This window comes from Lepidochelys kempii, chromosome 7 (assembly GCF_965140265.1).
Source record: "Lepidochelys kempii isolate rLepKem1 chromosome 7, rLepKem1.hap2, whole genome shotgun sequence".
NCBI lineage: Eukaryota > Metazoa > Chordata > Testudines > Cheloniidae > Lepidochelys > Lepidochelys kempii.
The window spans coordinates 120,867,713-120,884,702 of NC_133262.1; the positions used below are offsets into that span (position 1 = coordinate 120,867,713).

Genomic DNA, 16,990 nt, shown 5'->3' on the forward strand with positions numbered 1-16,990 from the left:
AGTCACGCATAAACCACTCCAATCCCACTGTCACCAAAGTATCATCTACTGAACAGCTGATAGAAAAAGCAGTAGCATGAAAGCTGAAGATGTCACATCAATGCACTCTGTGGATTTGTGCCAGGGAGAGCTGGATATTTTCCATCAAAAACACAACGTTTGATAGTAAAGTCAGAACCAGGCCGGTGACAGTTGAATGTATACTTTACTTACACTGTAGGAAATCACCTTTCCTCCTTATTGCGCTTTGTAGGCAGCAAATAGTGCTTAATATCCTTATTTTGGCATCCAACAAGCAGTCACTTATAAAATTCCTCTGTGAATATACGGTTCAAGATGCACCTGAGAACGTAGGAGCACATCCAACACAACCACTGCTTCTTGCTGGAGGCTTTTCCAATGGTGCTGTGGCAAAGTCCGCTACCAGTAGAGGTGCTGAAGAAGCCCAAGACTTATATAGTACTCAAGAGGAAGCAGACACTAGGATCCTTCTGCATGCTGTATGTGCCAATGTGGCTTTTGGCTCTCTTGGTGCCAAAGGAACCATAATTAGGTCACCTGATACAGATGTTTTTGTCCTTACTGTTCACTACTTTCCTAAAATGGAACACACCGATAAGAACAAGTGAATTGAAACAGGCATCATTACAGTTGACAAGTGTCGCTTCATACCTGTGCATGCAACTTGTGATGTATTCACTCTTGACTTCTGCAACATACTTCCTGCTGTAAGCCCATTAACAGGAGGTGACTCTGTGCCAGCCCTGGCTGGTGTGGAGGGGAAAAGTCTGTGTTATATGTTGTCAGAGCACAGGGAGCTCACTGCTTCACAGATTGGTCAAATAGGGAGAGGGTGATGGAGAAGCTGCAATTTCTGAAGCCAGGAACTTGGCTGTATGACCAGAGCGAGAAAGAAAAGGAGACCCACAGAGACCTAAATTGCTTGCGCCTCAATGTGTCCCTCAAAAAAGTACAAGTCACTGGCCAATCTCCCTTCCTGTGAGGACTGTTTTGAAGAGCATGTCATAAGAGCATCTTGCCAAACAAAGATTTGGATGTCTTTGCACGTAGGTAAGCCAGATATTGTATCACCATTGCGACATGGATGGAAAAATGTGGATGAGAACTACTTCCTGTATTCTTCAAGGGCCTGATGGCTTCTGAGCATCTACCAGATCTTATTTGTGCCTGTACCAATAGGGGTCACTGCACAATCATCTGTGTGTGTGTTCAGAACGATCTTTCCTGCACAAAACTGTGTACATGCTAAAGCAATGAAGACTATGGTAACCACACACTCTCGACAGAGATCATAATGACGAACAAGATGATGATGATGATGATGATAATGATGTAGACTAAAAATGTCCCCCGTGCTGTTACATTTCAAGGATCTCTGTACACATTTATTATTAGATTTTATTTTACGCTTTAGATTGAGGCTTTGAGAAATCCAATTTTATGTCTTGAAATACCACATAGTCATTAAACTAGCAGAAACTAATGCAAATATTTCAAAGTGGTAATTTTAACATCTTGATGTTGTCATTGTTTGTTCCCATTTCTGTGGTAACAGCCTGACTTGACAGCTCCACATCGTACTTCATCTTAAAGTAGCATCATAAACTTTTGAATGATGTATGATGTGCATGTGTGTAGAGAGGGTACATTAAGTCGCCCAAGCGGGTGGTGTCTGCTGCTGGCCTAAAACCCAGTTTCTCTAAAAATACAAGTTTAGAGTGGCTCTTTGTGCCGTAGATTATTCTAATTATTGTAGCAAAGGCCATGTCACAGACCGTGTTCCCTCTAATTTTTCCCGTGCATGTGTGGAATGAATTTTGTTCTGTGCACCAATATGGAGGTGATTGTGCTGTAGATTATTCTAATTGTAGCAATCACCTCCATATTGGCGCACAGAACAAAATTCATGTGGTGGGGGTGGGGCTGAGGGTTTTGGAGTATGGGAGCGGGGCTCAGGGCTGGGGCAGAGGGATGGGGTGCGGTGGGAGGGAGAGAGTGAGTGCTCCGGCTGGAGGTGCGTGTTCTGGGGTGGGGCCTGGGATGAGGGGTTTGGGGTGCAGGCTGCCTGGGGGCTACAGTGGGGAGAGAGGACATCCCACATTTCTCTCTCCCTGCAGCAGCACCTGGGCTATGTGGTGTGGGGAGGCTCCTCTCCCCCAGCCGCGGCAGGTCTGTACTGGGGCTGGGTTGGGGCGAGGAGAGGGGCACTTCTCCCCCAGCCACGGCAAGTCTGGGGAAAGTCCATGCTGGGGGAGAAGCGCCTCTCCACGCTGTAGCCCTGAGCCCCTGCGTGTGGCTTAATAGGCAGCTGTGCATCTGCGCAGCTTAGAGGAAATTTAGGTCATAGATCAGGATTGGAGCCCATTGTGCTTAGCCCGGTACAAATCCAGACACTAGGATGACACAGTTCCTGCCTTGAAGAGCATATTACAGGTGGGGCTGGTAGCACTGCGTGCTATTAAGGTTGCCCGACACTTTCTATTTATTATAAGACCCTGCTTTCTGTTGCTTATAGCTCCTGTGTGTGACAGGACTGTACGCACCATCCCCACAGAGTGACTGAGCCTGCTCCAGCCCGGGGCTATAGGGTGAAGCCTGACTTTCACTGTCATAGCTGCTCCCAGCTTCTGTGAGCTGGGGTAGGGCTGGGCACTGGAGCTGAGGGCACGAAGCCTGTCTCTCCTGTGTTCTCAGTGACCCCTCAGGCTCCTAGGCAGTGTGGAGGGGGAGGAGGGACTGGTTAGGTGGGGAAGCTGGAATTGGTTGGGTAGAAAGGCTGGCGCAGGGAGCCAGGTGGGGAAGGGAGGCTGGACCTGTGCAACCTTAATTTGGCCCCTTTGTGCATGTGAAGAACATAGAATTAGTGAAAAGTTTGGTTTAAATAAGTGGGCTAGCATTGCACAGGAACTCTTTAGGGATGGAATCCAGTTCTCCAGGGCAGCATTCAACTACCTTAACCAGGATGCCATCCTGTCTCTTCCTGCAATCCTGTGACTCCTTCACTACACACCTTTCAACTTCTGCACCAGATGAGTCAGGGGCCCATCAGACAACAGCCTCTGTTACTACACATCCCTGATTCATCCCTATAGCATGGCCATCCTGGGCACTGAATGAAGAAGGGGTCCTGTGACAAAAATGCTAGGGGTTCATGTAATCAAAGACTGTACCATAATGCATGTGCACAGTAGGGTTGAAGTATCATAGAATCATAGAATATCAGGGTTGGAAGGGACCTCAGGAGGTCATCTAGTCCAACCCCCTGCTCAAAGCAGGACCAATCCCCAATTAAATCATCCCAGCCAGGGCTTTGTCAAACCTGACCTTAAAAACTTCTAAGGAAGGAGATTCTATCACCTCGCTAGGTAACGCATTCTAGTGTTTCACCACCCTCCTAGTGAAAAAGTTTTTCCTAATATCCAACCTAAACCTCCCCCACTGCAACTTGAGACCATTACTCCTTGTCCTGTCCTCTTCTACCACTGAAAATAGTCTAGAACCATCCTCTCTGGAACCACCTCTCAGGTAGTTGAAAGCAGCTATCAAATCCCCCCTCATTCTTCTCTTCTGCAGGCTAAACAATCCCAGTTCCCTCAGCCTCTCCTCGTAAGTCATGTGTTCCAGACCCCTGATCATTTTTGTTGTCCTTCGCTGGACTCTCTCCAATTTATCCACATCCTTCTTGTAGTGCGGGGCCCAAAACTGGACACAGTACTCCAGATAAGGCCTCACCAATGTCGAATAGAGGGGGACGATCACGTCCCTCGATCTGCTCGCTATGCCCCTACTTATACATTCCAAAATACCATTGGCCTTCTTGGCAACAAGGGCCCACTGCTGACTCATATCCAGCTTCTCGTCCGCTGTCACCCCTAGGTCCTTTTCCGCAGAACTGCTGCCTAGCCATTCGGTCCCTAGTCTGTAGCTGTGCATTGCGTTCTTCCGTCCTAAGTGCAGGACCCTGCACTTATCCTTATTGAACCTCATCAGATTTCTTTTGGCCCAATCCTCCAATTTCTCTAGGGCCCTCTGTATCCTATCCCTGCCCTCCAGCGTATCTACCACTCCTCCTAGTTTAGTATCATCCGCAAATTTGCTGAGAGTGCAATCCACACCATCCTCCAGATCATTTATGAAGATATTGAACAAAACCGGCCCCAGGACCGACCCCTGGGGCACTCCACTTGACACCGGCTGCCAACTAGACATGGAGCCATTGATCACTACCCGTTGAGCCCGACAATCTAGACAACTTTCTACCCACCTTATAGTGCATTCATCCAGCCCACACTTCTTTAACTTGTTGACAAGAATACTGTGGGAGACTGTGTCAAAAGCTTTGCTAAAGTCAAGATACAATACATCCACTGCTTTCCCTTCATCCACAGAACCAGTAATCTCATCATAGAAGGCGATTAGATTAGTCAGGCGTGACCTTCCCTTGGTGAATCCATGCTGACTGTTCCTGATCACTTTCCTCTCATGAAAGTGCTTCAGGATTGATTCTTTGAGGACCTGCTCCATGATTTTTCCAGGGACTGAGGTGAGGCTGACTGGCCTGTAGTTCCCAGGATCCTCCTTCTTCCCTTTTTCAAAGATTGGCACTACATTAGCCTTTTTCCAGTCATCCAGGACTTCCCCCGTTCGCCACGAGTTTTCAAAGATAATGGCCAATGGCTCTGCAATCACAGCCGCCAGTTCCTTTAGCACTCTCGGATGCAACTCGTCCAGCCCCATGGACTTGTGCACGTCCAGCTTTTCTAAATAGTCCCTAACCACCTCTTTCTCCACAGAGGGCTGGCCATTTATTCCCCATGTTGTGATGCCCAGCACAGCAGTCTGGGAGCTGACCTTGTTAGTGAAAACAGAGGCAAAAAAAGCATTGAGTACATTAGCTTTTTCCACATCCTCTGTCACTAGGTTGCCTCCCTCATTCATTAAGGGGCCCACACTTTCCTTGGCTTTCTTCTTGTTGCCAACATACCTGAAGAAACCCTTCTTGTTACTCTTGACATCTCTTGCTAGCGGCAGCTCCTGGTGCGATTTGGCCCTCCTGATTTCATTCCTACATGCCCGAGCAATATTTTTATACTCTTCCCTGGTCATATGTCCAACCTTCCACTTCTTGTAAGCTTCTTTTTTATGTTTAAGATCCGCTAGGATTTCACCGTTAAGCCAAGCTAGTCGCCTGTAAGTAAGGTTGCACAAGGAAAATTAATTCTGGTATTTCCTATCTTATGAGTGCTTGACTTGGCAACCTCAATAAAGGTCTTTTTAACAGATTTTTTTGTGTGTGTAATGTACCTTTTTTTGGGTAGTAAATAAAAAAATGACCCTTGTGGTCCCTTCTAACCCTATGCTTCTAACACGAAGGTTTTGTTGCATGCAGTGTACATGTAGATGCAAAAGGCATATTCTACATCTGTGCTAAAGGCTTAAGGAACATCCAAACTGACTGGTTCAAAATTTTAGCCACCATTTTAAAAACTGTATACGGGCTTCCCAACCCTGAAAAATCTGTTTGCTTCCCACACTGCGGACTGAAGTGTTTCAGAAATTCCAAACTTCTCTGCTATGTAGCCTTACAATAGCAAAGCTGCGGGCCTGTTTGCAGTTTCTCTCTCCTGCTCCGTTCTTGTGAGCTGGCTGGATAGTGAAATATCAGAGAGATGGTGCGAGATGCACAAGTGCTGGCTCTCAAATTTCTACACAGCAGCTCGGTCTGATTCCTGCCCTGCCTGCCTTCAGAACATTTGAATGGGGGACAGTTCTCCATATTTGTCAGGCACTTCCACTATTGCCATGTGCCATCCTATTGTGTGTTTATTGCAATTGCAGTTGCATGGACTCAGGCTCCAAAGGAGCTCTTTCTTCTTCTTCACCTGAAGTCATTTTCCTCTGGGATATCATTAATCATTTTCACAGCATCCAATTTTAATGACCCTAGCAGAAAATTATGAGATGAGCTGGGGAATAAGTAATGGGAGAAGAGCCTGCCTTTCGTGCAAAGGTTGTCGGTAAAGCCAAGGCTGCTAGGACTGGATAAATGGCAAGCTGAGATTCCTGTGGGAGGGAGAAAGTGATATTTGAGGCTTTTGAAACCTCTAGAATGGTCTTTTAAAGTCTGAGGTTTTACTGAGTTCCAGCAAACATCTTTTCCCCATTGTTTTAAACGGTGGTTTCCCAAGAAAAATTTAATTTATGCAGACAAGCAAAACATCAGTAGTCATTCCAGATTTACACCTGTCTGTCACAGACAGCAGAATTAGATCCCGTGTAGTTCTAGCTAATTGGAAGCCTGCATGATTATTTAAGGTGCTTTTCTTACCCACCTGCTAGGATCTACCAATGCAATAGAATAAAACAAAACAAGCCTGCTAGACTTCCCGAGACTTTGAAATTCAAAAGATTTAATTTCCATTTTAAAGACTATTAATGAAATCCTGGCTTCACGGAACCTTTCCTCCCACTGGGACTGGGATTTCAACATACAAGCTTTTCAGGGCAGGGACTATGCCTATACAGCAGCTAGCAGGATGGAGCCCTGATCTCAATTGGTGTCCCTAGGCACCATCACAGCAGTGTATCTCCCAAGTAGCATGGGCTACTATGAACACATCAAACATGTCCTCTGTTTTCTACTGTCTTCTCATAGAATATCCAGTTAAATCTAGGGTCTCAGTCCTTCTCTTCAAGATGCTCCATGGTCTGGGCCCAGGATATCTAAAAGAGCCTAAACCTTCGAGATAAGGACGGTGGCCAACAACTCCTCTCCTCAGGGACAATGGAACTTTGTACCACAAGGGTGAAGCTTGTCTGGGCAGGAGACCGCGCTTTCTCGGGGCGGGTCCCAGACTATGGAATGAACTCCCCAGGATTTACCACAAATTTACCCTGTGCAAGGTGCACTTCTCTGATCTGCCTTCTCTTACATAAATCCAGAGTAGGGGTGGACGTATTTAAAAACAAACAAATAAACGTAACCTTAACAAAACGTTCCACTGCACGCAAAATTTCTCTCCCTAGAGAGGGGATGAGAGAGACGATAAACTACATTTGATAATGTTAGTCACTCACTCAGTGCTTTGCTCAGAGGCGCTCAGATATCACTGTGATCAGGGCAGCTTGAAGACCAAAGCAGAATAAAACTTGATAGAATAGATTTGTGAAACAAATAACAAGTAAAACTAAAACCCACGTTTATTGTGAGTTCTACGTAGAGGTCTCAGGAAAATGAAAAAATATTTAAAAAACCTTGAGATTTATGGTATTTGCATGTTTCCAACTTTTGAAAAAGGTACAAACTTGCAAGAAGAGAGTTAAGAAATCTCACGTAGTGGGTTTTTCGTATTTGACTAGGCCTATTTTATGCTTATTAGCCACTTTTTGAGAACCCCAATTAAGAATTTATTTTGCATACAAATCAGTTTGTACCCACCAAGTACAGTTCTGAACCTTGTGTGTTTTCTGTTTGTAGCCATTCCCATTGAACGTTTTCCAAAAGTGGCCTTTTTGTAGAAACTTGATGGAAAACTAAATTTCTGGGTTGCGAAGTGCCCTGGAATGAAGTGACAAACATTTTTGCACAAGAATCTTGGGGAAAAATTTGTTTTTGTGCAGCTTTGGCTTTAAACCTGGCAAATACTCTCCTCACGATACCCATGCTCTGGTGGTTTGTCTGTCTGTCTAAGGTCCTTGGATGGCCCTCATTACTGTAATGTCTGAGTCCCTCATACTCCTTAGTGTATTTAGTCTCCCAACAATCCCCATGAGACAGAGCTGTGCTATTATTCCTATTGTAGAGAGGGGGAGCTGAGGGATACAGAGGCTGAGTCATTTGCACTCAGAAAACTTGTGACAGATCTCCTGGGTCTTAGACTGGTGCCTTATCAGTGGACCATCTTTCCCCTATAGGGGAGAGACACTGCACTGCCTTGTCAGGATCTGCCATCAGCCTTTTTCACTTGGTACCGTGTCCAACCTCACATGGGAGTTGAACATGGTAATAACGGATGGGGATCCTTGGTTAAGAAGACATCGGACCGCTCCCCCTCCCATCAGGGAAGAAGAAAGCGGGGGGAAAAATCCCACTATGATCGTTTGTTCAGCCTTTTCTCTGAGGCCTCTCCAGGGAGCTGAACGCAGTACCCCTTATCTTTTAAAAAGCATAAAGGCAATTATCTAACCACAGACCTTTGCAAGGCAGCCTGATGTAGCCAGGGGCAGGGACCAATGCTTATCCAGCCATGATCTCTGGAGATACAGAACTTCACACTTGCACAGACTGAAAAAGCAAGAGTTCCTGCTGTTAAGCATTTGGGCTGCGAGACAGGAGGAGATGCAGTCCTGCTCCTTCCATTTCCTCTACCAGATCCTTATCTTATGTTGGTAGATGAAGTCTGACATTTACTTTAAAGACACAGTAGTGGGCCACACCGTGCATTCTGTTACACTGGGGCTCATTTTTTTTCTACATTTGTGTGGCTGGAGGCAAGGACGTGACAAATTAGGAAATCATTTTTTTTAACCATGTTGTGGTGAACCAGAGGAACGGGGTTAAGGAGGGCTTTTGGGCCCAGCTAGCCCTGCCCTGTTATATCTGCAGCTAATGCCAGGTCTGGGGAGGAGAGAAAAGGAGGGAGCCTGACTCAGTTGAGGCTGACCAGCAAAGAGGGAGGAGCTAGCTCTCGCCTTGCCTGAGGGAAGGAGCACTAGCCTGCTGACTGAGGCAGCCACCAGAAACCAAGCAGTGTCTTCCTGGCAAAGGAGACAGAGAAAGAGGCCTCGGAGCACCCAGCCTGAGAGGAACCCGGGTGACCAGAGCACGGGAACCTTGTGGGTGTTCCGACTCCACCAAACTGATGACTGCCCCGGCCGGAGGAATCTGGGAGGACAGTAGCAGGACGCCACCCAGTGCCCACGAGAGGGCACTGATAGGAGACAAGGCACAACAGGAACTTGGACCATAGGCGCCACGCCCCAAACTAGAGGGGCAATGGTAGAAAGTAGCCCAGGGCAGTAAACATAGATTCCATGCTGGGAGGTCCCCTGCTCAGGGGTGACTTACACAGGGTCTTGCATCTTGTGTCATCACGTTCACTGGTGTGAACTGGGTGCAAAACGCTACCATTCCCATCTGGCTGTTTTACAGGTGTAAATGATATCTGCAGGTACAAGGCAGTGGTGAATCCATCTCCCAGTGTATAATGTACTATAGAGTTGAACTGTATCACATGAGGCTGATTTGGGGCTGTATTGGGTCCTCTAGCCTGCAGGGTTTGTACAGTTGCAACTCCCTAAAATGAGTCTGGTGGAGATTCTTTTCATAGATTGCACACTCAGAAGGGATCACTGTGGTCATCTAGTCTGACCACCTCTGTAACAAAGGGCACAGAACTTCCCCCAAATAATTCCTAGAGTAGATTTTTTTTAGAAAAACGTCCCATCTTGATTTTAAAATGGCCAGTGATGGAGAGTCGACCACGACCCATGGTAAATTGTTTCAATGGTTAATTACCCTGACTGTCAAAAATGCCACCTTATTTCCAGTCTGAATTTGTCTAGCTTCAATTTCCAGCTATTAGACCTTTCTCTGATAGATTGAAGAACCCATTATTAAATATTTGTTCCCCACAAAGATACTTTGGCTTTGTCTACACTGGCACTTTCATCATCAAAACATTCTTCGCTCAGGAGTATGAAAAAACGCCCACCACTCTCCCCCAAACTAGAAAAGTTTTAACAATGAAAAAGTGCCAGTGTGGACATTGGTAGGAGCCACACTCCCGGTGATGAAGCTACTGCCCCTCATTGGAGGTGGTTAGAGACTGTAACCAAGACATCCTGTAACCATGTTTTTGTTAAGTTTAAATAGACTCAAGAAGCGCAATCACTGTAAGGCATATTTTCTAATCTTTTAATCAGTCGTGTGGCTTTTCTCTGAACTCTCTACAATTTATCAACATCCTTGAATTGTGGGCACCAGAACTGGATACAGGATTCCAGCAGTAGTCACACCAGTGCCAAATACTAGAGATAAAACAACCTCTCTATTCCTGCTTGAGATTCCCCTGTTTATGCATCCCAGGATGGCACTGGCTGTTTTGGCCACAGGGTTACCCTGTGAGCTTATGTTCAGCTGATTATCCACCAGGGTGAAGTCCCCCATTGTGTAAATACGGCCTGCATTCTTTGTTCCAAGATGTATACATTTACATTTAGCCGTATTGAAATGCATATTGTTTTCTGGTGCCCAGTTTACCAAGTGATCCAGATCGCTCTGAATCAGTGACAGTGACTTGTCCTCTTCATTATTTACCACTCCGCTATGAGTGTGTTATCTGCAGACCTTTTTATCAGTGACGATTTAATATTTTCGTCCAGGTTACTGATAAAAATGTTAAACAACTGGGGACCAAGAACTGATCCATGTGAGACCTCACTGGAAACAGACCCACTGAATGCTGATTCCCCATTTATATTTACATTTTGAGACCTAGTAGCTAGCCAGTTTATAATCCATTTAATATCTGCCATATTAATTTTCTATTGTTTTAGTTTTTTAATCCAAATGTCCTGCGGAACGAAAATGCTTCTTTGGGGAGAAAAGTTTGGGTTGCCTGTGAAGGAGATGGGGAGTAGTCTGCAGATCCCTGGTTTTGGGGGAGAGCAGCAGCCCTGGAATGTGCCAGTCCCTCCATAGTTATAGCTGTCTTCCACCGCTCTGTGGGAACAGGACTGCCTCTGGAGCCAGGCTGGCACTATTCTCTCTGCACAAACCTTCATCTCCAAGGTGTGCAAGGACAGTGTGGCAGCTGACTCCAGCATGGCTCCTCATGTGCCTCAAATGGGGGCATGGGGTGCAATGTAGCTGCTCTCCTGGCCCCTTCTCACTCCCACCACCAGCATGTGCCCTGGGCCCCGACAGATTTGGGGCAGAGAGGGATGGAAGGAGTGTGCCAATATTCTAATAAAGCTTTAAACCCAGGCAAAGTAATGTCAATAGGAGTTACTAACGTGGATTGGTGGAAGACTGTGCTCTATGCTATGTTCTACAGAGCATTCTCCCGAGAAGCCTATGAAAGCCCAGGGTGAGTTCAGGACAGAACTACAGCTTTAATTTAGACTAACTTTGAGTTTGGTGCTGTGTTTCTTCCAGTGTGCACGTGGGACTAAGTGGTATTAGACTGTCAAACTTATTAAAGATTGGAAATCATCTCCTTATATAGACACACACATGGGTCCTGACTTTTCTGCCTTTGAACTGCAGCCAATGCTTTAGGGCTCCTTAGGCACTGTGTTGACATTTTTTTTTTCTTCCCCCGAACAGGTATATATCATAAATGTAACATGGTCTGACTCAACTTCCCAGATCATCTACCGGAGATACAGCAAATTCTTTGACCTGCAGGTAATCGTTCATTTTACTAACTGGAAATATTACTTGTATCAGTTTGTACATTTCCACACCATCATAATAACATTAAATAAGACTTATATAGCCTGTTGCATCAAATGATCTCAAAGCACTTTGCAGATTCTTCACAGGATGTGAGATAGGTAAATCCAGTATTATCCTGCCTGTTTTATAGAAGGGTTAATTGAGCCATTGAGAGGTTAAGGCCCAGATTTGTCAAGAATGGCTTCTAGTTTTGGGTGCCTAATTTCAAACCTGTTTTTCAGAAGTGGCTTGCCGGAGGTCACACAATGAGTCAATGGTAGAGGTGGGAATAGAAAGCGAGTCCTGACTCCCAGTCCCCTGTTCTAACCACTAACCCATCCTCCCCTTCCAGAGATAGGCACAAAAGCCAGGAGTGCTGATTTCCACGGTATGGAGAAATGCTACTGCGGCACAGCTGCAACTCTGCTGCTGTAGGGTAGACGCTTACTACAGTGACAGAAGGGTTCTTCCATCACTGTGGCAAATTCAGCACTCTGAGAGATGAAGAATTTTTCCACTGACCTGTTTTCTTCCGCTGAGGTGTCTACGTCAAGGCTTAGGTCAGCCTAACTACATTTCAGAGGGCATGACATTTTTCACAGGCCTGAGTAATGTAGATAGGTCGACCTAACTTTGCAATGTAGACCAGGCCCCAGTCCTCTGCTTTAAACACTAGAACATGCTTCCTCACTGTATTCTTGTCTCTGCATTTTGATGTACTCTGCCATTGCATCATTGTCTCTCCAGCAGCAGCCCGTGTTGGTGTGAAAATGAACTTTGCTTTCCAGTTACTTGTATGTTTTCCCAAATTACAAAATTCAGCATTGGCTCCAGTGATTAAATTATTTGCTATGCTGTTCCTAGGCTGTTGGAAGACTAGTTAGAGAGCTCCTGCTTGGTATCCTAATTAGCAATAATCCAGCAAAAAACCCACTGCTATCTTTCTAGACAGCTAGAACATAATTGGCTGGGGTTATAAGATCACTCTGAAGTGCACTGGTTGCTCTAAGAAAAGGAGGACTTGTGGCACCTTAGAGACTAACCAATTTATTTGAGCATAAGCTTTTGTGAGCTACAGCTCACTTCATCGGATGCATTCAGTGGAAAATACAGTGGAGAGATTTATATACACACAGAGAACATGAAACAATGGGTGTTACCATACACACTGTAAGGAGAGTGATCAGGTAAGGTGAGCTATTACCAGCAGGAGAGCCGGGGCGGGGGGAACGGGACCTTTTGTAGTGATAATCAAGGTCGGCCATTTCCAGCAGTTGACAAGAACGTCTGAGGAACAGTGGGGGGGAATAAACAAGGGGAAATAGTTTTACTTTGTGTAATGACACATCCACTCGCAGTCTTTATTCAAGCCTAAGTTAATTGTATCCAGTTTGCAAATTAATTCCAATTCAGCAGTCTCTCGTTGGAATCTGTTTTTGATGTTTTTTTGTTGAAGAATTGCCACTTTTAGGTCTGTAATCGAGTGACCAGAGAGACTGAAGTGTTCTCCGACTGGTGTTTGAATGTTCTAATTCTTGATGTCTGATTTTGTGTCCATTTATTCTTTTACGTAGAGACTGTCCAGTTTGGCCAGTGTACGTGGCAGAGGGGCATTGCTGGCACATATCACATTGTTAGATGCGCAGGTGAACGAGCCTCTGATAGTGTGGCTGATGTGATTAGGCCCTATGATGGTGTCCCCTGAATAGATATGTGGACACAGTTGGCAATGGGCTTTGTTGCAAGGATAGGTTCCTGGGTTAGTGTTTTTGTTATGTGGTGTGTGGTTGCTGGTGAGTATTTGCTTCAGGTTGCGGGGCTGTCTATAAGCAAGGACTGGCCTGTCTCTCAAGATCTGTGAGAGTGATGGGTCATCCTTCAGGATAGGTTGTCGATCCTTGATGATGCGTTGGAGAGGTTTTAGTTGGGGGCTGAAGGTGACGGCTAGTGGCGTTCTGTTATTTTCTTTGTTGGTAGTAGTAGGTAACTTCTGGGTACTCTTCTGGCTCTGTCAATCTGTTTCTTCACTTCAGCAGGTGGGTATTGTAGTTGTAAGAATGCTTGATAGAGATCTTGTAGGTGTTTGTCTCTGTCTGAGGGGTTGGAGCAAATGCGGTTGTATTGTAGAGCTTGGCTGTAGACAATGGATCGTGTGGTGTGGTCTGGATGTAAACTCGAGGCATGTAGGTAGCCACGGCGGTCAGTTGGTTTCCGGTATAGGGTGGTGTTTATGTGACCATCACTTATTAGCACCGTCACACTTGTAGAAAGCTCATAGCTCCAAACTTGTATCCAAGCACTCCTGAATGTTGGGAAAATGTTGATCTATTTCTAAAGCTTGTGGTTTGGGCCTGTGTGTATTTAGAATACTAATAAAGTCCCTTCTAGCTAGCGTCATGGATGTGCACAGCCAGCCGCAAACTTCAAAGCCGTGTCACGATCGATGATATCAACCTGTTTGTCATGCTGAACCTGCAAGAAACAGATTCCTCAAATTTTGGGTGGCCAACGTGAGATCCCTTAAAGAGGCCTGATTTTCAGAATCAGTTCCCTCTGAAGTGTCTGTAGTTGGGTATCCCAAATCATTAGTCACGTTTGAGAAAAGCAGGCTACAGTGCTTTAGGCTTCAGAGGGGTAGCCGTGTTTGTCTGGGTCTATAAAAGCAGCAAAGAGTCCTGTTTCAGAGTAGAATTCACCCACGAAAACTCATGCTCCAATACGCCTGTTAGTCTATAAGGAGCCACAGGACTCTTTGCCGCTTTTATAGTGCTTTAGTTTTTCAACCAGAAGCTTGACCTTTACGTAGCAAGTCCCATGACCCAAATTCCTAGTTTGTGATACGGATGAAATGAAACGGAATGAAGGTAGAAAAGGGAACATTCATCATCTTTCCTATGTTTCCTTTTGCATTCCCACCCCTCGCCACACCCATTGACTGGGTTGAAGTGTGTAGACTGGTCAGTACCAAAGCCATAGACAATACATCCCAAGTGCAGTTGGTTCTCTGTGGCTGATGTTATGCTTGTTCACTGATGTGCAGCTTTCTGTGTGTATTTGTATTAGAGTAAGGGTCATGGCCAAAACAGTTCTTTTTCTTTCTTTCTTTCGTTCTTTCTTTCAAGCTCCAGTTCTGTTTTCATGTATATATTCTTCTGGGTCTCCTGGCCTTTCCTGGTGGGTTTGAAAAGTTCCCATCAAGCTGAAGTTATCAATGGGGTTAGTGTGTTGGACAGGAAATGATGTCTCAGTCAGGGAGAGTGAGTCCTGAAAGGTCCCATTGATAAGTGCAAGTGCCTAGCGCCAGTGAAAAAACTCCTGCTTGTACAACATGGCTCCCCCCCACTAGAAAATATTACAAGAAAGGAATGAAATTCCCTTATTTAACCCTTGTCCCTCCCAGGGATTTTGGGAGTCGCCCTTTGTGCCAATTGGAAGGGCACTGGTGTACACAGAAATTTGCAGCATTCCTTAGGAAGGAAGGAAAGAAAGCATCTCCAGTGATTAGAGCACAGGGTTTGAAGTCAGGTGACCAGGATCCTTATTCCAAATCAGCTAGCAACTCTCAGGGCAAGTCACTCACTTCTCTGTGCCTTGGTTTCCCCATCTGCAAAGCGGGGGCAATGATGCATGCAGGCTATCGTAAGGTGCTTTGAGATCTGTGGGTTAAAAGCATTACTGGAGTGCAGAGTATTATTGTTATTTTATTCATATTAATGAAGCTGGACTCCTGGTGAAAATGGACATTACTAATTCCATCAGTGAAGAGACATGCACTGGACCCACTTCCCTCTTAACATCTTTCATTAGCGTTCTGTGAACAGCTCAGCATCAGGGATTTAAAATATTAAATGCTCCTGTAGTGGGTCTGAGAGGGGAGTTAGAAAGGCAAAGACAATAGTGGGGTTTCATGGGATGCCCTCTCACAGCCACTAACTCCTCACTTTATCTGTGGTGACTCTCCTAAGAGAGGGCAAAAATCCATATAATCAGCACAGCATGCAAATAAAAGAAAAGGAGTACTTGTGGCACCTTAGAGATTAACCAATTTATTTGAGCATAAGCTTTCGTGAGCTACAGCTCACTTCATCGGATGCATACTGTGGAAAGTGTAGAAGATCTTTTTATACACACAAAGCATGAAAAAATACCTCCTCCCACCCCACTTTCCTGCTCGTAATAGCTTATCTAAAGTGATCACTCTCCTTACAATGTGTATGATAATCAAGGTGGGCCATTTCCAGCACAAATCCAGGGTTTAACAAGAACGTCTGGGGGGTGGTAGGAAAAAACAAGGGGAAATAGGTTACCTTGCATAATGACTTAGCCACACCCAGTCTCTATTCAAGCCTAAGTTAATTGTATCAAATTTGCAAATGAATTCCAATTCAGCAGTTTCTCGCTGGAGTCTGGATTTGAAGTTTTTTTGTTGTAATATCACAACTTTCATGTCTGTAATTGCATGACCAGAGAGAGTGCAGTGTTCTCCGACTGGTTTATGAATGTTATAATTCTTGACATCTAATTTGTGTCCATTTATTCTTTTACGTAGAGACTGTCCAGTTTGACCAATGTACATGGCAGAGGGGCATTGCTGGCACATGATGGCATATATCACATTGGTGGATGTGCAGGTGAACGAACCTCTGATAGTGTGGCTGATGTTATTAGGCCCTGTGATGGTGTCCCCTGAATAGATATGTGGGCACAGTTGGCAGCGGGCTTTGTTGCAAGGATAGGTTCCTGGGTTAGTGGTTCTGTTGTGTGGTATGTGGTTGCTGGTGAGTATTTGCTTCAGGTTGGGGGGCTGTCTGTAGGCAAGGACTGGCCTGCCTCCCAAGATTTGTGAGAGTGTTGGGTCATCCTTCAGGATAGGTTGTAGATCCTTAATAATGCGTTGGAGGGGTTTTAGTTGGGGGCTGAAGGTGACGGCTAGTGGCGTTCTGTTATTTTCTTTGTTAGGCCTGTCCTGTAGTAGGAGACTTTTGGGAACTCTTCTGGCTCTATCAATCTGTTTCTTCACTTCAGCAGGTGGGTATTGTAGTTGTAAGAATGTTTGATAGAGATCTTGTAGGTGTTTGTCTCTGTCTGAGGGGTTGGAGCAAATGCGGTTGTATCGTAGAGCTTGGCTGTAGACGATGGATCGTGTGGTGTGGTCAGGGTGAAAGCTGGAGGCATGTAGGTAGGAATTGCTTTGTGTGTATATAAAAAGATCTTCTACACTTTCCACGGTATGCATCCGGTGAAGTGAGCTGTAGCTCACGAAAGCTTATGCTCAAATAAATTGGTTAGTCTCCAAGGTGCCACAAGTCCTCCTTTTCTTTTTGCGAATACAGACTAACACGGCCGTTACTCTGAAACCATGCAAATAAAGAGGCTTTGAGTGTGTGAATTACATTTGGGGTGAGGAATGCAAGTTGCCCCCAGCCCAGGGACTTCCCCCCCATGTAGCCACCCCATGGCCATGGTTTGTGGAGTCACTTACACCTATGCAGAGCAGGGTTGCTACTTCAGCCTGTTGTAACTGCCCTG

The 16,990-nt window shown here is 45.4% G+C and overlaps 1 protein-coding gene across 4 annotated transcripts in view; it reads left to right on the forward strand.

The window, feature by feature from the left end:
• SH3PXD2A (SH3 and PX domains 2A) overlaps positions 1-16,990 on the forward strand; it is a 395,312-nt gene that overhangs the window by 53,217 nt on the left and 325,105 nt on the right. For all 4 annotated transcript variants that reach the window (XM_073354457.1, XM_073354456.1, XM_073354459.1 and 1 more), the window contains one exon: positions 11,351-11,431. In XM_073354457.1, coding sequence (XP_073210558.1) covers positions 11,351-11,431 — 81 coding nt within the window. The remainder of the gene's footprint in view (positions 1-11,350; positions 11,432-16,990) is intronic.